The 24295-nt window shown below is 34.0% G+C and overlaps 1 protein-coding gene across 1 annotated transcript; it reads left to right on the plus strand.

The window, feature by feature from the left end:
- Positions 1–3: 3 nt before the first annotated feature.
- On the plus strand, positions 4–10636 carry LOC145594236 (uncharacterized). The gene is made up of 8 exons (XM_081650571.1): positions 4–27; positions 172–656; positions 5306–5387; positions 5477–5755; positions 7076–7152; positions 9522–9553; positions 9665–9732; positions 10080–10636. Exons 1-8 carry the CDS (start codon positions 4–6, stop codon positions 10290–10292), a joined length of 1260 nt encoding a protein of 419 aa, XP_081506697.1. The 3' UTR covers positions 10293–10636.
- Positions 10637–24295: the final 13659 nt, after the last annotated feature.

Below are 24295 nucleotides of genomic sequence, written 5' to 3' on the forward strand. Positions count from 1 at the left end.
TTTATGGCTGAAGACGATGTTTACAAGGTAAGTTCCAGATCTGGATATAACTTTATGTTGTCTTGATTATTTGAATCAATAATTAGCGGAATTTTGGAATCGGGATTAAATCTGAATAAGAATGGACGGATTTCGATCGTTAATGGTATGGTGTTTGTTTGTGTGTTACAGAAGGATGATGAAGAATTCAAGGCTGAAACTTTGTTATACTTGAAGGAACACCATCACTACAAGGATCCATGTTATGCTTTAGTATTGGCTGGATCTGCTGGCTGTCTTACTGAATTGTTTGAATTAGAAGAGACTGCTTACCTTGCCGAATACGACTCTCTCTCAAAACAAATTTCTAAGCAAATTGAAATTAATGACAAGGATCAATTTGCATCTTTCATAGTTCAAAATTATTACAAACTTAAGGCTTTCCCTGCATCCGAAGTGTTGGAGCGCCTTTGCGAAAAGTGTGCTACTGCTTGTGTTACTGCATTTCTTGATTCTCAACTCCACATTTATGTTGATTTAAATGAAAAATATAAGGGTATATGCCTGCCATTGGAACTCGCTGCTCATGGGTTGTCTTATAGCCTTACTCACCTTCTTTTATGCCGCGGAGCTATCGCCAAAGACGTAGTGCTCAAGAAAGCACTTTTCGCATTTAGGTAAAACTAGCATTTTTATATAGTTTATAATTATGAGTTTGAATATCAATTATAAATTAAAGGTAAATTTAACGCATGCAAATTTGTTATATAATTCAATAAGAATGCCAAGGAATATAGTTAATTAACAAAATGAGTATATTTTATAAGCATACTATGTTTTATCCTGATATTGAATGCATAAATATTAACGAAAATCACAAGTCTTTTCATAACTTTTTCGAAGCATTCGCACTATATTTTCAAATACTATGTTACCTGCTAACTTTAAATGCAGTTTATATATTTGTCTAAATAATAGCTAAATTGGGTGTACAATAATTATAGTATAAAGAAAGCCTAAAGTGATGAATAAAAGTAACCTAATACAAATAAAAATTATATACACTTTACTAGTAAAGAATCACATTTTAAAGGACTAAAAATCAATTATTAGTGATTGAATGTAATTAAATTACCTTTATAAAACTTTTCTTGTTGTATATTTATATAAAAATTGTAGTATTATGTTTAAAGTTACCCCAAAAAAGACAAACTTATACTGCTTAATGCACACTCTTATTGGTGTAAACCGGGTGTATACAAAAGTTTTTCTAGATAAATATTATCTCTCTAACTAATTTAAATCTTTTTATAAGCATTTGATTTATTATTACACAATTTTATTTTTTTTTGTTTTGTATACATTCACCCACCGACCCATCTCCTTATTTATACGTAGTATAATGATTCATGTTTGCTACTGTATATTATCAATGATATACATTTTTTGGTATATATTAGGCGAACTGGTTGTAAAACCATACATTGGATAAATTTAAATCTTGAATTATAGAAAGCATTATTATATAATGAAAAAATAGGAAATAGTTAGATTCTAGCTATACATAAAATTGCTTAAGTGAAGGTAAAAAAAAGAGGTTTTGGAGGGAAAAGGTTGGTGTCTATTTTGATATTATGTTATTGATTTTATTATGTAAATTAGAAAGTAAATATTCTATTTAACAATATTATAATGTATAGAAATAGAACAATATAATATTATGGGTAATGCTATATGTAGCCCTAAGGGCTATATATAAGCATTAAATACACTCTTGAAAATTGTATAAAATTAGGAATTCATGACAAAAACATGCGTAAATCAGTGTAATTAGTGTTTATATTTTCATGATTTCCTAACTTTTTACGATTTTCTAGTGTAAATTTAATGCTTATATGTAGCCCTAAGGGCTATGTATAGCATTTTCCTAATATTATTGCACGTATTTTTTATTTTATTATATCTAGTAAACCACATTCTTCAATCCTAATTTTAAGTAATACATTTTGATCCTATCTTTTCCTGCCTAAAGTCTAATTTAACATTTATTCTACCTATTAAGACTGATTTTTGCTTCATTTTTTTTTTGTTATGTATAAAAAAGAAAGGGTTTTTTTCTATATAGTAAACCTTTAACTTTCGTTTTCTACGAAGTGCCCCCTTTTTTGAGAAATCCAAAAATACATTTAGTTAAAACACAAATTCGAGACATTTCTTAAAACGCAAAAAGAGGCGTTTACGTGTTTTTTTTTCAAAATTTGAGCTTAATTTGGACCCTTAAGGGCCAAAATAGACCCAAAACTTTTAATGGAACAATTTCTAACACACTATTCGATTAAACAATACTACCTTTGTTAAGTTTTAGTTGCAACTTTGAAGTGCAACACAGATCCCTAGTTAAAATTTCTTAATGGTAATAATGAGATAAAACTATAAAAGGGTATGTGATTAAAGAGGAGAGATATAAAATCAACTTGATTTATTAGCCACCTAAGGCACTCACCACACCAGGCCACCACCACCTAAACCCCCGTAAACCCAGACCACCCACCACCACCAAAACCCCCCTAAACCCACCACCTTGATCACCACCATCGAAACCCCCCTATACTGATTGACACCATCGAAACTTAACTACCGATCGATCGAAACCGCCGAAACCGCCACCACCTAAACCTAGACCAATACCGACACCATCGAAACCACCCCCGAACCCACGAAAATCACCCAATCCACCCACGAACCCACGAAATTACCCAAACCACCCACAAACCCACCGACAAGCACCAAATTCACCCACAAACCCACTAAAAATCACCGACACCACCCACAAACCCATGATAATCACATCCATGAAACCCACAATAACTACTACGTGTTGCTTCCCTTCTTGCCGCAAAACCACCATACCCACGACGACAATGTTGATGAGATTGAGATGAGAGAGAATGAGCCAAGTTGGTAAGAAAGGAGGTAGAATGTTCACAAACTAGGGTCTTTGAATTGAGTGTTAGGTAGTAAAATGTTTAATTTTTGGTGTGAGTTTGTTAGATTAACATTCAGATTAAGTTTTTAGTGTAATTTATTAATTATCTAAGTGAACGTTTAATTTTCAAATAAGGGTAATATTGACATTGCCAACAAAAAAAGCTTACCAAAAGGGAAATATTTGGGGAAGTTGCAACTAATATTGACATTTCCAACAAAAAAAAAACTTACCAAAAACTTAATGAAGGTAATATTATTAAGAGGAGAGTGGGTCACACTAATGGAATTTGTTAACGGTAAGATATAATGACAAGGTTACCGTATAGAAACTAAAAGTATTTTGGGGTTACATTGTAGAGTTCTAAAAAAGGGAGGCACATCATACAAAATAGAAAGTAAGAGGGTTATTATATATAAAAACCCAAAAAGAGAAGGTCATTGTAAGAGACATTCAATAGGTTATGAATGGCCTATTAAAGTTATTTGTAATCTTTGAGAATTGTGAAACGATTATACTATAATTAACATTTAAGAATTATAATATACATCCTCCGTTATTTTTTAATTGACCTGCTTTGATTTTTACACTATTTACCACCCCTCATTTCACTGTCTTTTGTGAATAATATATAAGGAAAAACATATTCATGTGGGATCTTTTTGAATTCGTTTTAATAAGTAGGAAAATTTGTGAATTATTATCTCAAAAAAGAGAGCCTTTGTGAATTACTACCCTAAAAAAAAGTTGTTAATTACTATTTCTAAAATCGATTAATTCTAGTAACTACTACCTTTTTCCCTATTCAACCTACTTAATATTTTAATGACATAATTTTTTGAAGAAATTTTAATTAGTAGCTTTAAAACCTTAATTAATTATATAAACCCTAGCACTACCTCCGGCAACTCCCCTTAACTACCTCTGGCACCTCACCCTCTTCGAAATTCATCTCCCTCTTGGTCATCCACCACGAAATCTTCCCTCTTGCCGCTCCCTTTGCCCTAACCCTTAAAACCCATCCCCTCCCTTTTCCCACTTCCCCCAAGCCACGTGGAATTTGTTGTGGGGAAACAGAAGAGTGAAGAGTTTCATGGTAGGGGAAGGGGTGGGGGTGGAAATTGTGGTGAGAAGTAGGAGGGAGGTGGTAATCGTGGCGGGGGAACGAGTGGGGATTAGATTGAATTTTGTAGTGGGGGAATGGGAGGGGTGGTTTTTGCAGTGGGGGATGGAAAAGGGAACGAGATTCACGGTGAGGGAGCTGTCGGATGTGGTAAGAAGGCTTGGAGGTGGTGTGGTGGTGCAAGGGTTTATCTAACTAATAAAGGTTTAAAAGCTATTAATTACAATATTAACGGATAATGATGTCATTAAATGATTAAGTAGGCTGATTAGGGAAAAAGGTAGTAGTTATTAGAATTAATTGGTTTAGGGGTAGTAATTCACAACTTTTTTGTTTAGGGGTAGTAATTCACAAAGTCTTTATTTTTAAGGTAATAATTTACAAAATTTCTTAATAAGTATTATCATAATATATGATTTTTATATTTTTATACTTGTGGAGAATTAAAACTTTTACTCCCTCCGTTTTTAAATATTTGCTCTATTTCTTCATGCGCGGAGTTTTAGGAGAAATTGGAGAAAGTAATAAAACATGGAGGTAGTGGAGTGGGTGGAAGAATAAAAAAAATGTATAAAGTAAAAGTAGTGGAGAGAATCGGAGGAAAGATAATATGAAATTAATAAAATATTTTATGTTGGGTCCACTAGGTGAGAGAAATTAATTAAATATTGTAAAAAGCTTTCTAAATAAGGTAATGGATCAAGTATGTAAAAACGGCTGGAAAAGAAAAGTGGAGCAAGTATTTTAAAACGAAGGGAGTAATTGTTAAATTTTGAGGTAAAGTAAAAAAAAAAAAACAGGAAAAAGTATATATTTTTTTACGTAGTATTAAAAATAAAATCAACACTTTTGGTAGGAAATTATGAAGATCATCAATTCTATGTATAGAAGCTTGCTTGTTATGGATAGATTTAAGTTTAAAGTTTTACTATAATAATTGTGCTTAACTATGTAGATAAAAAAATATGGACAATATTCTATATAAGACAAGTGAATGAGAGTGTCATCCTCACATTGATTTACTTGTCTTATAGTATAATACATAAATAGATGGATACTATATTTAACCTATGTTTCTTATTAGTTACAACAAAGGAGTATTATTTGTCATTCGTAAAAAAAAATAAAAAAAATTGCAAACTAATAAAGGAGGTAGAAATTACTATAGAAAGTTGTTGTAGCTTGTGACCAACTCTTTTTTCTTTCATTGTTACCAGATTTCATGACTATGTTATACGTTGGATCAATCGTCAACAAACATACTACAAATTGATTGAATTATTGGGATCGCCGGAATTGGTGATGATTATTGTCCCTGAATCAATAATACCGACTACTGTACATTTTTATGGCTTTTAAAAACTGATTTATGTTAATTGTTTCGTCAGGAAGAACCTCTTAACGTTATCAAATTGTTGGCTTCACGTATTGAACAACTGAAGATATTTGATCTTTGCCTAAGTTATATTGAGTTAGGAGATATCATTAAGCTAGGCGCCTTACTCTTTGTGTCTTGGGATAGGCTGCTGGTTCCGTCTTCTGATCTAGAGAATACCCCAATCGTGCAGTTTATATTGAGGGAGTTGGCACCACAATTAGAGCTTTACATGAATGATGAGGAGAATTTTGTGAATGCATTTAATGTCATTGGAATTTTAAGGCATCAGGTACAACTTCTTAATATTCACCACCTATGGTATTAATTCTTTTTTTATAAATGCAACAGTTTAATTGACACATTTGCACTTTGACCATTAATGTCCGTAATTGTATATTACTAGGTATTATTAAAAAAAAAAGTTAGTATCAAAATAATACATTGTGACTAATCCAACATAAATTGTAGACATGGTTTGACATGGGTGATGATGTCGTTTTGGATTCAAATACTTGTTTTTGGCACATATGTTCCAAGTTTTTGGGTTAGCCAATTTGTAAAAAGTTCCGTAAGTTTGGGGCAAGATAAAGTGTTGAATGGTCCATATTTATACCAGAGTGTGCGACCCATGCACTTAAGGTTATATGATCAGTCAATAGTAATTTAGCGTACAAGTGATTTATGTGGTATGTACTGTATTTGATTTCCCTTTAAAAAAGAGATGTGTACTTCACATCTGTTTAAATTTGCAATTTGAAATTGTTTCAAGTAAATATACACATATATATATACACACACACACACACCACAATGTGTGTGTGTGTGTGTAGGGGAGGGATCCGGTGAGAATAGATCCATATGTGAGAATTCATACTTACTCCCTCCGTATTTTTTTAAGTGTTACATTTTTCAATAGTAATTTAGCGTACAAGTGATTTATGTGGTATGTACTGTATTTGATTTCCCTTTAAAAAAGAGATGTGTACTTCACATCTGTTTAAATTTGCAATTTGAAATTGTTTCAAGTAAATATACACATATATATACACACACACACACACACCACAATGTGTGTGTGTGTGTGTAGGGGAGGGATCCGGTGAGAATAGATCCATATGTGAGAATTCATACTTACTCCCTCCGTATTTTTTTAAGTGTTACATTTTTCATTTCCGGCTATTTTTTTATTATATCTTTCTCCTCTCATGATTCCCTCCCAAACCCACTACTTTTTTATTATATCTTTCCTCACATTCATTACTTTTCAATAAAGTATTAACCTCACTATCTTTCTTTTACAATATTTTAATCTTCCAACTATCCCACTTATTATGTTTAAGTCAATTAAATTGCCTAAAACTATGTGACGGTCAAATTGTAACACTTCAAAAAACACGGAGGGAGTATATGAAAATTGATTTAAAATTTAGAACATGTGAATAAAAATTTAGAATATACGAGTTAAAATTTAGAACATGTGACTGAAATTATCTACCTACATTTATTTAGAACATATTAAGGATTATCTACCTACATTTATATACATTTTATTTTGCATATTAAGGATTATCAACCTACATTTTATTTTGCATTTCTCCTTGCTCTAAAGATAATGTTGAAGCATGAAGCGTCACGTGACATTACATATGTGGGACCTTGGGGAGCGAGCAGTGACATTGCAGACTGGTAAAGAGATTTGATTATTATTCTTGTTGAGTTTTTATGTTCTTGGATATATTCATTGCTACTATTTAGTTGCCCTAAATAGTTTGGTTGTTTTAGCTGGTAAAACCCTTTATTTAAGAGAAAATCATGATTGGAAATATGGCATATTATTCAAATATGCTTTGACAAATTTGTCCCCTTTTGTGAGTATCCTGTTTCTCCCTCTCTTGCTTGAAAGCTGACACTGGATTTGCCGATCTCTTGCAATTAAGCTAAGTAACTTGAGAGCTAATAAGATAAGTTGTGGCTACCTAGCTCAAAGCAGTTGGGTCTTGTCAAACTGTCTAACAGACTAGCATGATGATATCCTCTCATCTAACAAGAAATTGCACTATTCGGCAAACTAAACTGTGTTGAATAATGGTAGAGAATATCACAAGAGCTTTTGTAACCCAAACTAAAGTGTGTGAATGTCTTATCCAAACTTGATGTTTTCTAACATTGATATAACCAGTTATCTAATATTCCCGTATTTTATTTTGACTAGTTAACTAATATTCCTGTGTTTTATTTTGACCGGTTAACTAATATTCAGATTTTACTTAATCTAATTATGACTTACAATGTTAACAATAATTTGCAAAAAAATATCTATATTTTTTAGTGATTATTAGAATGATAATATATGCTTATTACTACCCGTATAAAGTACTTATGTATCCCATCCGTCCCTAACTAGCGCAATGTTTTATACAAAATTAACTAACTTTCTCTTTCTTTTTTTTTTTTTAATTTAATTTTTTTTTTATTTTTTTACTTTTTATAAATATCTATTGTTATTGAAAAATAGTATTATTATTAAAATTGAATTAATAACTATATACAATAAGCTAAGTGTTAATACTGATTGGAGCAAAAATAAAACTTAAAAAGAAAAAAATATGAAGTAGAATGATTGTAATTGCCAAATTAAAAGTAAAATATTTCTCCGTTTGTTTCATATCAAATGCAACATTAGAATATTCCTAAAGTTTAAGAATATTAATAGGGTGGGGCCCAAAAGAGGATTTTTTATAATATGAAGTAATATTGTTAGGCGTGAGAAATAATAATGAAGTTATATATGTCGAGTTAGTAGGAAAAAAATAATTAAATATTTGTGAAAGTGGGGTAGTGGGGGAGAGAAATTATAAAATTATGGTGGATCCTTGCCAAAAATATTAGTGTTGCAATTATTATGAAACGACTCGAAGATGAATCAGTGTTGCATTTAAAATTTTAAATCTGAAACAGAGAGAGTGCAGAATATAAATTTATTTTCATCAAGATTTGGCAACAAAAATAAAAGTAAAAATGGCAGGAAAATATATAATAAATTTAAATAACCAATATAACCAGAGGATGACATGTGTCTTCTCTGCTTTTGCCTTTAGTATATAGTTATTGAATCTATTGTTTGAAAACATATTTTACCATCTTATCCCTCTACCCCACTGCAGTTACACTTTTTACCCGACCTCTTTCTTATCCTTTCATTTCGTACACCCACTCACCCCTCTTAGAAATACTCCATGTTATACCTTTTTGTTTGCCCCATTTCCTTTTTGGGGTTTCCCAAAAGATTGCCCCATTTTCCATTTTGGGGTTTTTTAAAAGATTGCCCCATTTTATAGGAACCACAACTTTACTCTCACATAAAATCATTTGGTCCCACCACCTTTGTCTTGTCAACTTCATTTATCAGAAAATTAAAAAAAGTAACACTACCCCATTTTTGCAAACAAAAAAGAGGACAGTGGGTGAAATAGTTTAAGATAAATGGGTAAATAAATAAAAGAGGGAGTATGTGACTTATTTGATATATTATAGAGTTTATACATATTGGTAAAACTCTACATCTGAGCCATAACCCAAATTGAACTCGATCCAAATGACACCTTTACTGCTTTGAGGATGGGAATTTGAATTTTGGAGTGTGTTTCTCTTGGCAATATTGCATTCTACACATTTGACGAACAGCTACTCATCGAAACAAAGAAAAAATCTTTTATTCAATAAACTTAATAGCATTGGCCTTATTGATGAAGGAATTTGAATTTGAGGGATAAACTTTGGTAAATATTACATATTTACATGGTAGTTCTCCTATTCATTGTTGGCTAATAAAGGTAGTTAAGCATTCTAGTCACTCTTTTGATACAAAATATAAATAATTAGGACATAGGCTGTATAAGGGGAGTAATACTGCAATTAAATCTTCAGTTCTGTCATTTAGATTTTGTGTGCTCAAATTGCTGTAGTCTAATTTTAAATTGATCAGCCAATCTGACATAGTGGGTAACTTGTGCACTTTGTTTGTGAATATGATGCTGCATTGTGGATTGGTCAAGTTTGCTTCTCAAGCTCACCTCTGAGTCTGAAGGTATGTACCTTTGTCCACTACCTTTTCCAAACAACCTGTTATAAGTTGTGAGATATGAAACAAAATTTATAAATAATCTCTTATCTAATGCAATAGCTTTTGTTTTGTTAGTGTTGTCAAGGAAGATATTTTCTAAGAAGCAAATGCTTTCTGGATCAACTTCACACTCTTATGTTGGGGTAAAGATTCCAAATTGGCCCATTAAATAGCATGTTTTTTATTTTTTTTTATTTTTTATTTTTGAAAAAAAAGAAAAATCACTCCCCTATCATCCTGGGTTATGCATTTGGGAATTTAGTTGATTTTCCTCTTTTCTTTGAATTTCACACTTGCTACTTTTGGCTAACCTTTAAAGGACTAGTTAATTTTAACTTCTAGTAAATAAGTTTTTGAAATTCAATTTTGTTTAAGTGGTCTGATGATGTTCTTCCCATCACTCATTCACTGGTCGGTGAAAATAACTTCACCTCAAATGGGATGTTTATGTACTGTACACTAATCTGTTGGGGTTGCAATATCCTTTCAGGTGCAGAAGCCTGCATTTGGTACTGGGTTTCAATTTTCGCTACAAATGTCAGTTCCTCCAACACATACATCTCCTAATCGGCTAGCTATCTACCATGACATCGTCAATCAGAAATCTAATACCACACCGATGAAGTCATCATCGCGTAATGTTTTCACAATAGCAAGAGCTCATGCTCCTCTACTTCGGATTGTCAAGAGGATTATCAAGTAGGTGTGGGAAGTTAACTAAGTTACCAGCAAGCACCTAGAAGGCCTTTCACTGGAATCTCGGCCATCTTAGTCGACTTGCTTACTATGAACTTTCCTTTGTTGTTTGTTTTGATTTTAGTTGTACTGTTGGTATTTTGGTAATGCTGGACTTTTATCCCCCATTAACTTTTGGAATGATGCTCCTTGGACTCCCAAAGGCCTGTTATGTAATTCTTTATCCTGTAGGATTCATGACTCAAAAGGTGTATGTATCATGGGCTTTCATTGGCCATAATTCATCATGCTCCTTCTTGATGAGATAAGTAGATAATGAGGTGAACTGAGATTGAACCTGATTTGGCTCAACTGGAACTCGGGCAAGGCTAAGCTCAAGTCAGTTTGTTAAACTTTTAACTTTGGGCTAATTTGCTGCGATTCTTGGGCTGCTGCTGTTAGAGGTTGTTGCTGGCAGTTTGTGGTTGAATGGCGAGGTAATGGTGGCGGTTTTTTGTTGGGAAATTGCCGGATGCGCTGTTGTTGGGAATTGATACGAGGATGGCAAGGGGTGATTCAATGGGGTTTGTTGCGGGTGTATTGCAGAATGTTGTCTTGGTGGTGCAAATTTGGTTGAGGCAGCGATGTTTGGCAGAGGTGGTGCGCGCAGTTCTGTGGTAGGAGGAGGTTGAGATTGTTGATTCAGGGTGAAGGGAGACACGTGGCTGTTTGGAGGGGAAGCACTGAAGCAGGGAGGTTGTTTTGGTTAGTAGTTTTTTGGTGGGGAATAGGGAGCAGGGGAATGTTGAAGGAGATGCTGCTATTTTGGTGTGGTGGAGGATAGGTGAGGGAGTGGTGACGGGCAGCAAGTAGAAGTTTTGTTGAACTTGATTGACTCGAGTCCCGAGCAACCATTTTATCTTAAAATCCATGACCTGAACACATACACACCAATAAAATCGAGGAGAGAAGTGAGAATGCTAAACTAAAATATAAAATAAACCAAAATAAAATCAAGTGCTAAACTAAATAGATATGAAATAAACAGAGGTGAGAATTTATTTACTAATACTATGAAATTAAATTAAAAACTATTAAAAGATAAAAAATATATTCAAGAGTCTATGTATACCCTAAAAGAGAGAAATTATTAGGGAAGATGGAGAAAGAGAGAGAAACGCAAAAATTAGAGAAATTATTAGAAAACAAACCTAATAACGAGCCTATGTATACCCTAAAAGTGATATACGAGTAAAAGTCACTAATCACCTATCATACTCTCAAAACATGCACGCCATTACCATTTAGGAAAAAAAGCATTCAAGAACACAAATCCAAAAGTTTTATGTCCAAAGCAAGAACAAAATATAAAATTACAAATTTGCCTTGATGGAAACAAAAATCTTTTTTAGAGTTTTCTTTTTTTCAAAATAAAGACATGGAAATGTATATAAAAATGTGCATGGCATATAAGAATTAAAATTCCACTAAACATGATAGAATACCCTACCCCAAGTTTAAATTAGACAACTTGCTCAAACCATAAACCAATGAATCCATGGGAGTGGAAAGAAAGAAATCAATTCAACAAACCAATATATATCCAACAAGTCACCAACTATTAGAGAAAAAGCAAGGAAATAGAATACCGAATATAGGTGGGTGTAAATACCCGCAAATGACCCTATTCAACCTTTTCAAAGCCAATTTCCTCCAATACGATGTCTCTGATGCCATATGCTAAGAAAGCGGAGTGTCACGTGCTTTAACTTCCTTGATGCTTGATCCGATACCAATGCAAAACAGTATAAGAAGTCATGTACCTAGCAAAAGGCACACAAACATTCCCATGAGAGAAAATCTATACTAAAAAGAAAAGAAAATGAAAGTAATAAAACACGTGTTACTTTCCGAGAAAGGCTTGCTTATGGTCTAAGCGTGACCTCTCTAGTAAACAATTTTGCAACAAACGCAAGAGCTTGTCAAATGAAATACTAAACATGTCGTAAGGAAGAAGGTAGGCAAATGACAGGTTGAGAACGTGGAATAAAGATAGTGCACGCAAATGAGGAGAGATGCAAAAAAAAGAAGAATCAAAAGCAAATTCAACATAAGAAGAAGAAGAAGAAGAAGAAGAAGAAGAAGAAGAAGAAGAAGAAGAAGAAGAAGAAGAAGAAGAAGAAGAAAACTAAGGCAAACTCTACTCAAAATGTTTTAAGGTGGCAAAATTGAAGGAATTATGTCTTCGATAAGTGCAATTACTAGATATATCAAGGATCACTATTATGGAGATAATAAGTTCATTCTATGGGGTCGTCAATATCTGGTGCTAGATATGATAATTGATCTTTGGGTTAGTTAAATAGCCCAAAGCCTTATAGAATGGATCCTATGAGTAGGGCTGGCAAATGGATCAGGTCGGGTCGGGTTCGTGTTCGGGTCAACTTTCGGGTCAGTTACCCCCCAACCCGAACCTGATCCATTTAACTTTTCGGGTTGAAAACCCCAACCTGAACCTGATATTTTCGGGTTCGGGTCAACCCGAAAATGACCTTATTTGACCTGCTTTTTTGTTTGGTTTTAAAACAAGATGCTTTAATCTGATTCTTTTCTTCAAATAATAATCTGATTTTTGGTTCAGTGCTTTAATTAGGTTAATCGTATAAATTATATGAAGAAGATCGTATAAATTTGGTAAACCGCATAACTTATATCAACGAAACAACAATAGAAATTAAAAATATAATTTTAAGTGTATCAAACTTGTAATTTAACATGAACAACAACAAAAATATAAAAGCAAAACAATACAATAATGTAAAAAAAAAAAAATCGAAATCAGCAAACTACATTATAAATTGATGAAGGTTGTTGAACACTTGCAACTTGAAACTTGATTTGCGTGAAGGAGAGGAAGACGTTAAGGAAGAACAGTAGAACACTTGAACTTGCAATGGATGTTAGAAATTGATTTCTTGTGAATTGAAGAGAGAGAAAAATGAGAGAAGAATGAAACATGAGACTATGAGAGAGAAAATGGACTTTCTAGTTTCTACCAAGTCCTACGGGTTACGGCTGAGGAGAGGTAGAGGAGTATTTAGGGTTTTAGTTTTTATATGGAGCTATATATGGGCTTGGGCCTTTGGCTGATTTCATTAGGTTCTATAGGAGTTTTTTTTTTTTTACATTACTTATCCAAGTTCAAAAATATTTTCGGGTTACATGGGTCGTTTTCGGGTTAGAATTTTCAACCTTAACCTAACCCATTTAATTTCAGGTCGGGTTCGTGTCAACCCATTTAAGTTTTCGGGGCGAAAATCTCAACCCTAACCCGCTATTTTCAGGTCGGGTTCGTGTCGTGTTTTCGGGTCGGGTCAGTTTTTGACAGCCCTACCTATGAGGTCACACAACAAGGGTATTGAGTTAAACAAGTAAAAGGCCCATTAATGGGCCTCATGAGATTATGACATACCATGTAGAGTGTTGGGCTAAAGTAGTGTGTTTAGGATAAGGGTTTTGGGCTTTTAACATGGGCTCTTATTTAGAGATGAGATCTATAAATAAAATCCATGCATAGGGTTTGTAGCAAGCAGTCATAATTCACACACTGTGAATTTTGACATCAAGGCAACCAATCCCAAAACCCTAAACACTCTCCTCACTCACGGCCCTCTTCTCTCCCCTTCACGTCCGTACGTGCGGTGCCCCTCATGGTGGCTCGTGGTGTTCGTCGTGGTGGTTCATGGTTAGCTCGTGTCTCTCTTCTCCGTTGAAGGTTGATTGAAGCGTTCAGTCACGACTAACTAGCATTAGTGGAGGTTTAACTTGTGCCCGTGGACCAAGTAGAGGAATCACGCTTGGGGTTCTTTATCTCCCTTTGTTCTTGCTCGATCGCACGTGGAATCACGCTTCAAAGGTACAATTATGTGTTCTTTATGTGTTATGCAAAGATCCTTTGGATTAGGTACTGTATGAATATGATTCATGTTTATTTCCGCTGCGTAGTACCTATAAAACCCCACAGTGGTATCAGTTAGCCTATTGCATTTACGCATATTGCCAATAATTCTTTGATAATCCACAATTTTAATTCAATTAAGAGGGAGAATATTTAATTATGGTTCAATTGTTACTTTTAATGTGATTAAACTTTTGGAATAGATTAAATGCGATTTAATTATGCTCAAATAGCCATGAAGAGGACCGAATTAAGCCCTAATATGTTCGAAAATTTCGAGCCCTAGAACCCTAATTTCGAATATTTTCGAAAATCCTAGCCCTAAAATATGATTTTTGTGCTTGATTTTGATTTAATTCGATTTGTTTTATGTTTCATAATTTTAATTGGGTTGATTTATGTATAAAAATGTTTTATGTATGATCATAGATTTAATTTTAAATGTTAGAATTAAATTGGGATTAATTTTATGATGAACCCTAATTTTAAAGTTGAATGTGATTTAATTTTAATCTTATGGACTGATTTATTTTAATTAGGATAAATGTTATTTAAATTAAATTAAAACACAAAAAAAAAAAAAAAAAATTTTGGTCGGCAATCGCGGCTGGGTGGCGCAGCCACGACGGCTGCCGACCAGGTGGTGGTCCAAGAGGGAGGTTTAGGGAGGGCGGCGGTCCATGGTGGCTGTGGGCAGCAGCGTGCAACCGTTGCACGGCTGCTGCCGCGGCTGCCACCGCTGGTGCTGCTGCTGCCTTACGCGGCAGTGGCTGCTGCAAAGCAGCCAACCACCGTGGCTAGCCTTGGCTGGCCACGCACGGTGGCCTGCAGCCCAGCAGAAGCAGCTCCACGCTGTTGCCCTTTGAGGCAGTGGCTGCTGTCACGGCAGCCAGCCACCGTGGCTAGCTTCGACTAGCCAACCACGGTGGCCGGCGTTGGTGGTTGCGGTATTTTCACAAAAAAAAAAAAATCAGTTTTTGAAAATTTATTTCAAGATAATTATGAATTATTTTGGGATAAAATCAGTTTTATTTTGGATAAGTTAAAATATTTTGAAAATATGATCTTTTATTTTAAAAGATAAAATTGGTTTTATTTGGATAAAATCTTTTATTTTAGGATAAAATCAAATATTCAAAAGTTGTTATATTTGATATTATCCATATTTAAAGTTGTTATTTTGATAATTATCTTAATTAAGGTTGTTAATTTTGGATAAGATTTGTTAGGATATTCTGAGCATATTCCAAAAGGATAATAATTGATTTAAATAATGTGATTATCCCATAATTATTTTTGGATATAATTGATTTAAAATTTTGTGATTAGCTAGTAATTAGGATAGAATTTCCTAACTTTGTTAAGATAATCTTTGAGGATAAATATGATTTATCTTTTAAGATTAAAATAAGATTTGGTTCTATCTCATGACTAATTTAGAATATATGATATTTTATTGATGATCATGAATAATATATGATATTATCTAATTGCTTTAATTAAAATATGAGATATTTAGATACCATGTTTCCTTAATTGTGAACATTCGATGTTGTAGTTTAGGAAAGCATGATGAGTGATTTATTATGTGGCAATTTTATAATATATGAGGTTGTTTATTGCTATATAATGACTAGTATGGCCCAGTAGATTGCTAAATACGATCTGCGCATCGTGATGTATTTTTGTAATCTTAGTACGGTCTACGTACCGATAAAGTATTTTTGTAATTTTATTTTATTTTATTTAAGTAGTAGATAGAATAGAGTAGAAGTACAGGTTGCAGTTAATCCAAGAAGCCCATGAAGTAAAGGCCCAAAGGAGCAAGGTGGATGCGATCCATGATGATTCAAGTGGGAGCATTTACTTTATTAGTTTTCTTAGGATTAGGGGCCATGCTATGTCTTATTTAGGCATTCAGTATTTTATGCATGTTAGATTTTATTGATGTTTTGTGATGATGCGCTAGAGTTCACTATATAATCACAACATAATAAATCTAGATCCTAGTAATATTGAGGCAGCTTTTCCAATTAAAAACCCGATGAAACCTTTGACATTTATGATGGGTCATGCCAAAGCTGGGCATCATATTTTTCATTGGGGAGTGGGGGTAGGACAAATTCTACACTTTTAATTGATTATACTAAACAAGGTTACCTAAAGATAAAGTTTAGAACCTTGAAGCTAAGGGTAATAATTAAACATGTGATGATTAATTATTCAACCAAGAATTACAAGAGTTGTAATCAGTAAAGAGTTTACTCACCTTGAAAATGTAATGGTTGATGGCAGGGCCAAAGTCCGGTCAATTATTGCACGAATAAAGGATCTTGGAATAATTTAATTCAATTGGGATCAATTAACATTGAATAAATGCTTTAAAGTTACCAATTTAATTCGCTTTTGGTACTTTAAAATTAATAAACATATTTGAATTTTGCGTTTACTTATAAGTAACATGTCGTTCTAATTTTATTCTTATATATAATCTCCTCGATTGAAAATAAAGTTGAGAAACGTTCTCAAAAAGTTTAAAAGATAATTCATAAACCTATATTCCAATTTTGCTAAGATTGTTCTAAAAGGCAAGTTTTAGAAATTCATGTCACATGTCTAAGGTTGGTTTTATTCAAAATGTTTGATTAAAATACCAACACATCTTCATTTTGAAAAGTATTTCAAGGGATATAATGAGATGAGAGGTACAAACCCTCCAAAAGACAAGTATAAAAGTCCAATAAAATCTCTTATCTTCAATATGATTGAATATAAGAAAGTGATTGGAAATCTCAATGATCAAAAGTTGATCAAATGACAGTATTCTTCATCTACTTTATATAGAGTTTAATGCTTGATTAAACTCAAATATAAATAATGATAGAATAGACTTAGCAGAATCATGAAAAGTGGTTAAAGTAGTTGAGCAAGGTATCATTTTGAACCTAAGAGAAATGTTCTAAGTGGCTCAAAGGGAAAGGTTTAGGAATATATGAGGATTGCATTAAGATGTTATAGGCCAAGAAATGCAAACAAGTTGCTACTTCTCAAACCTAAAACTACTTACATGCTAAAAGTTGTTATGAACAACAAATGTTTCAAATTAAATGGACCAATTCCAATTGATTAGAAACTACCTCATATAATTGGAAGGTAAAAGAATGGAAATGTTCCAATTTAAGAATTATATTATAGAAATTGATTTAGCATATTGCTACTTCTTGGACATATGATGTCTTGTTTAGATCACTCATTGCACAATTTGGTTGAACTAAAGGAAGAAGTTATGGCTAAAGGAGAAATAAATCTACAAGTTTAGAAACAAATGTTGCTACTTCACAAGTAGAATCTACAAGTTTGGAAGCAAAAGTTGCAACTTTACAAGTAGAACCAGTATTTCACCGCCAATAATTGGCTAGAATTTAATAAATGTTATTCATTCTTGACATTATCAAAACACCATTCAATGCTAGTAATGACTAAACATCGAAGATTCAAAACGTGGAATAAATGTTATTTTATGCTTCTTTGAGTCATAATGTGTTTTGAATTGCTAAATAGGTTTAAAGTTCTATATGATAGAAATAGTTAAACCATTTCTATATATATATATATATATAAGTTGTCTCTAAAAATGTCAATTAATTCGAATGAAAATGAAAATTGCATGCGGAAGATCCAAAGGGATGGACTTTCAATATCATCGGATTATGAATCCATTGATATATGTAATTATCATTCTAATTTGAAATCATGACTAAGTCACCATTTAGAGAAATGATGATGCGAACTCGAGGTCGAATACATATCGATGTAAGAAAACCAAAGGTTCAAAGGCTAGAGACAGACAATGAAACTTCATTTGTGATATGATCACTACTTGTGCTTAGTTGAAGCATAAGAATGAATATTTTGAAAAGTTCAAAATGTTCAGTATGAAGTTCAGTATCAACTTGACAAGATAATGATTACACTACAATATGATTGTAATTGGAAATTTAAGTCGAGACATGTACTTGGCAACACATTCAAAGTATTGCAATATGATCGTAATAATGAGAATTTAAGCCAAGACATTGATAAACATCCAAGAGTTGTGAAATCGTTTTACAACAAACTCCGAAAGAAAACCTTGTGAAGTGTTTATGAAGGAAGTCATCAATCTATATGAGATATAATTTGATAATGGATGTAAATTACCTATCTTCCAACCATTGTTCAAGGGATATACTTTTAAGATAAGCTACAAAACTACACAAAAATTACATAAGTCAAATCAGAATGTAGCAAAGGCTTCATATGTGATATGGATAAGAAAAGTTCTTATATAGTCTTTCTACAAAGTAAGGAATAAAAGTTGTATTAAAACGTTTAATGCACACTCGATTCCTATATACAGCAAGGGGTACTACTACACAAACCATACTTAGCACAAAATGTTTGTTGCTCAAGTAGGTGCCCTTATGGAAATTGTTCCAAAAGGTCAACTGGGAGTAGTGTAAATCTCAAAAGAGTTCGAGAAAAGCAACAAACAAACATGGTTCAAAACCATGGTTGGTTCACCCTATGCTAAATAATGCCTCCTCAAAAGGTAAGTGGGAGCATAAGAATCTCGAAAAGTTCGAGAGCCTTGAAAGAGTTCAAGAAAAGTGATTTCAAAAATCTCGAAGAAATTTGAGAAGTTATCGAATAAAAGCAACAATGTGAGCATGATTCACCTCATGTTACAAATGACAACGCGTGGTCTCATTAAGTGTAATGGGATTAATAACCATGTGTCGAAGGTAGTACATTCCAAGTGCAAATCCTCTATTGTCGTTTTGACTAGCATATGTAAAACTTAGCCAAAGAAATATGATTTCATATTGACTAAGAGTTCTAAAATATTTATTTTGGAACATGATGATTATGCAAGTAATAAAGATGATTTGACAAGTTATGACTCCAAGTGGTTTAAAAACCATGAATCTGAAATAGATCCTAAGTCTGTAAGCAAGTGTATTACAATTGAGTAATTTGCCTAAATTGGGTGAAACCCAATATAAGCAAAGCAGACAAGAAAGAAAAATGTTTTCTAACTAAAGCAAAGACTTGTTAAGGGATTCAACAAATTCTTAGTATGACTATGACTGCGATGAAACTTTTACATTAGTCATGTTGCGAAGATCTATTAAAGATATTTTAGTGATTTTTACCTTATAAGATTAGGTAGATGGATTTCAAAACACTTTCTTGAAATTGTTCATGAAATAAGATTTGTATATGATACAATCAAAAGTTTGGAGATCCAATAATCCTAGGGATGCATAAAAGATCCATAATGGATTGAAGTTAGCATCAGGGAGTTATGTTCCTAATTTTATGAGTTAATCAAATCGTTTGATGTTCTCGTAAAATGACGAAAAGGTCTTGTATGTACAAGATGTTTAGTGGGAGCTATGAAGTCTTCTTGGTCTAGTATAAAGAGCAATTATTCATTGCTTGAAGAGTCAAGTGGTGGGTAATGCATTTTGTATGAAAATCTTGAAGAAGAAGATGAGTACATTTGGGATTCAAGATCTATATAGATAGGTCTCGAACGATGTTTGGTTTTTGGTTAAGAAGCTTATATTGATAAGATTCTTATAAGGTTCAACATTATATTGAAAAGAGTTTCAATCCCATGTGACATGGCACGTTGCTTAATGATTCAATACCTTGAGAAAGGTTGATGAAATTAAGACTTTGAGTGATGATCCTTATGCAATTCGCAAAGGATGCATCATGCACATGCCATGGACTATACTCGTCTATTTGATTCGCGTGTTTTAAAGAACAAGTGATGATAGATTTCAATCGAAATCCAATGTAATGTTGGAATACAAATTAGAAATTCCTAAGTTCATTCCTTGCGAAAGGGCGAAGGAAAATTCTTAGTGTATGGAGATGAAAATGATTATAAGATTTAGAAATTGCAAAATTCATGTTTATGAGAATGTCTCATGAACTCTACTTATTGAACCCCTTCCATGACCAAGGTATGAGAGTCATACTAAAGTTTTTGGATTGAAGCAAGTTATGTAATTTTAGTTGTGTATGTTTTGAGAAAGCATATTACAAAAGTAAATACATTAGCTTGCAGAATTATGTCTACCAATTGAAACAAAGTTTCAATCTTATTTAATCGTGGTTTCAAGATTAAATAAAATGTCCAAAATAATTATGAATTGATGGGCTCACTAGGTTGATGACCTTTTGAATGAAACCCACAAGGTGAACTAAATTCATATATTATTTAAGTTCCTAGTTCGAAATCATTAAACTGGACATAAATGATTTCCAATAATGGACTAGCATGTTAAGATTGATTGGATAGCGCAGTTTCATTGGCTATAGGAGTGTAGTGATGCTCGGTCAATCACATGGATATGCATGAATGATGCATGATCGAACTATAGACCTACTTTGAAGTTCAAGTATAGAGCTTCCGGATATATTAGTGGATTCCTTTGACATGAGTGGAACACTGATTCCATTCAATGATTGATTTAACTGTGGTACATTCAAACGTCTAGCCGTAACTGGAGATTATAAAGGATGTTTCCTGGTTACTTCATGAGTTGAGTGGGAGCTTTGGTTGCCACAAGATTGGATAGAGTCTACCTATTTAATTAGGAATGTGTCTTGGCCCCTTGAAGAGGGAGAATTCAGAAAATGCATGGCCGTGCTCAAATGGATTACATTGTAACCATTTGTTTTGTAATTCTAACTCAGATTTCAAGAAAGATTTGTAGATTAATATGATCACGACATAAGATGCAATCATATTATCAAATCGACACACATTGACTTAAGGAATTTGAATATTGCGCACTTGTCTCAGACAAGTGGGAGATTGAAGGAATTATGTCTTCGATAAGTGCAATTACTAGATATATCAAGGATCACTATTATGGAGATAATAAGTTCATTCTATAGGGTCGTCAATATCTGGTGCTAGATATGATAATTGATATTTGGGTTAGTTAAATAGCCCAAAGCCTTATAGAATGGATCCTATGAGGTCACACAACAAGGGTATTGGGTTAAACAAGTAAGAGGCCCATTAATGGGCCTCATGAGATTATGACATACCATGTAGAGTGTTGGGCTAGAGTAGTGTGTTTAGGATAAGGGTTTTGGGCTTTTAACATGGGCTCTTATTTAGAGATGAGATCTATAATCCATGCCTAGGGTTTGTAGCAAGCAGTCATAATTCACACACTGTGAATTTTGACATCAAGGCAACTAATCCCAAAACCCTAAACACTCTCCTCACTCACGGCCCTTTTCTCTCCCCTTCACGTCCGTACGTGCGGTGCCCCTCATGGTGGCTCGTGGTGTTCGTCGTGGTGGTTCATGGTTAGCTCGTGTCTCTCTTCTCCGTTGAAGGTTGATTGAAGCGTTCAGTCACGACTAACTAGCATTAGTGGAGGTTTAACTTGTGCCCGTGGACCAAGTAGAGGAATCACGCTTGGGGTTCTTTATCTCCCTTTGTTCTTGCTCGATCGCACGTGGAATCACGCTTCAAAGGTACAATTATGTGTTCTTTATGTGTTATGCAAAGATCCTTTGGATTAGGTACTGTATGAATATGATTCATGTTTATTTCCGCTGCGTAGTACCTATAAAACCCTACAAAAATCACCCTTTTTCTCAATAATTGATGAGTGATGAGCTTGAATATCATAAATGGAAGGAGGGTCCCCAATAGGATCTTTGACATAAGAAGAGAGGGACATGTGGTATTAAAATAAGTCAAACAAATCTCACAAGCCTCCCAAAGACTACAACAGTTATAGTCAAGAAATTCCTCAAGTCTATTAAAATATTCACAAAAAGACTCATTATCATATTGAGGAAATAAGAGACATGGCTTTTTTTTTTTTCTCAAAATAAACAAGAGTCAAATAAAAGAAAAGTATATACAAACACTCAGACTCAATCAATCAAAAATACTAAAACATAGACACCGTTCTCCGGCAACGACACTATTTTAACGTGGGGAAAAGTAGGTCGTTGACTAATCCTCCCTAAGGTCAAACAAATTTTATAATCACTTAACAAGCCTAAAGACAAGTATAGAGAATATTTCAAACACCCAACTTTGAGCCCTACTGTGATCATACACTTAAGCATTATGGAGTCCAAAGAGAAGGAAGCTAGAGCAAAAGAGTCGCCAATAAGTTTTAGGAACTTGTAAACCGTTCACAGGTGTGAAGATTACACCCCACTCACGATCACAAAGATAGCTAACTCCATAGTGGTCCGGAACTATGACTGAATATTCGGGGATGATGGTACGAATGCAACCTAAAAGATATTGAGCCGTCCTAAATATTCCTCTACTTTATTTTTCTTTTATTCATGTGCGCTTTCCGATCAAGATACAATCATTTGGTTAGCCCTAATTTAATCTGTATTAGTTGATTAATAATGCACAAATAAATCTATTATTGGCGATCACTTGAATCAAAATCATATTAAGCCTAAATCAATTATTAATTATTTTATTAGGTGTGATTTAAGTACAAATTCCCTTGAAACCCGCAGAAAAGGCATGATCAAGCAATAACAATAATATATTAAGCACCATAATAATATTGCTGACACAACAATCATCATCATCATCATATAATATTCTCATCAGAGCATAATAATAATGTTAGCAAGATCCTAAGCATGATACTAACATGATTAATAACAAATCCTAGCATGTCACTAATAAAAATTTGACTCTGACCAATATCAACACTTTGACTGTCAGTTTGTCCTTGTTGCTTGTCCTCTTGAACTTCATCGAGTTTGATTTTCCTCCCACTTGTCATTTTGGAAAGATGTTCCTTCTCCAAAGAGACACCATCGCGAGTAACAAACACTTTGTTCTTGGATTTGTTGTAGAAACAATACCCTTTGGTTTCTTTTGGATATCCCACAAAGAAACACTTGTTAGATTTTGGGTGAAGTTTGTCAGAAATCAATCTTTTGACATATGCCTCGCAACCCCGTTCCAAATCTTGAGAAGAGACAACCTAGGAGGTTTGTTACGTCCATAATTCATATAGAGTCTTTTCCACAACTTTTGATGGAGTGCGGTTTAATGTTAGAGCCGCAGTTAGAAGTGCATGTCCCCAGATGAAAGAGATTAAAAGATCGTTAAGACCCATCGTTGATCGTACCATGTTTAACAAGGTTCGATTTCTCCTTTCGGATACTCCGTTCCATTATTGTGGAGTTCATGGAGGTGTCCCTTCTGAAAGTATACCATGTTCTTTTAGATGATCATCGAATTCATGGCTTAAGTATTCACCGCCTTAATTCACATGTCAACCACTTATAGGGCAGCCAATCTTCCTAGGTTATGAAACCCTAGGAGCATGATCTCCCACTTCCCTATAAATACCCCATCATTTCATGATGGAAGGGAACACACACACAATATTCTAAAAGGCACAATGCCCAAAATATGCTCTTACTTCTCTCTACTTTCTCTCTCTAAAAATCCGTTTTCCGGTAACTAACTTTGTTTTGGGTGTTTTTGTCCCTCGAGAGAGTTACAGCTTGAAGACTGGTCCGGAGCGGCCTGTACCTGCAAGACAAACGGAGACACCTGTTGGTTGGTGCTCCGCCTCCGACGATCAAGTTAGTAACTTGAAAGGAGAGAAAAAGGTGCAGAAATTTAGGTGGGGATCTGCTAGGATTTTTAGCTCAGTTGTCTCTATCAAAGGGACAGTTGGTAATAAAATGGAAAAACGTGCCCTCCAAAAGAGGGGAATCTCCCTATTTATAGGGTCCTTGGGAATTGTGCCCCTGATTAGGTCACATAACCCTAACGCATTGCGGCTTTCTCGGGATTTGGGCCTGGAAGGCCGACATTTTTCCCAAATATCTGGGATGACACGTGTCAAGCAGGGATAAGTCCTTTTTGGACCATCCCTGGGCTGACACGTGTCGCCCTCTGATTGGGCCACATGGCGGGGTAAAATTACCTTAAAAATTTGCCCCTCACAGATGTGACGTGGCACGCCACGTGGCATCTGTGACACGTGTCACTC

The sequence above is a fragment of the Chenopodium album genome, chromosome 19 (assembly GCF_948465745.1).
Source record: "Chenopodium album chromosome 19, dcCheAlbu1.1, whole genome shotgun sequence".
NCBI classification, from domain to species: domain Eukaryota; kingdom Viridiplantae; phylum Streptophyta; class Magnoliopsida; order Caryophyllales; family Amaranthaceae; genus Chenopodium; species Chenopodium album.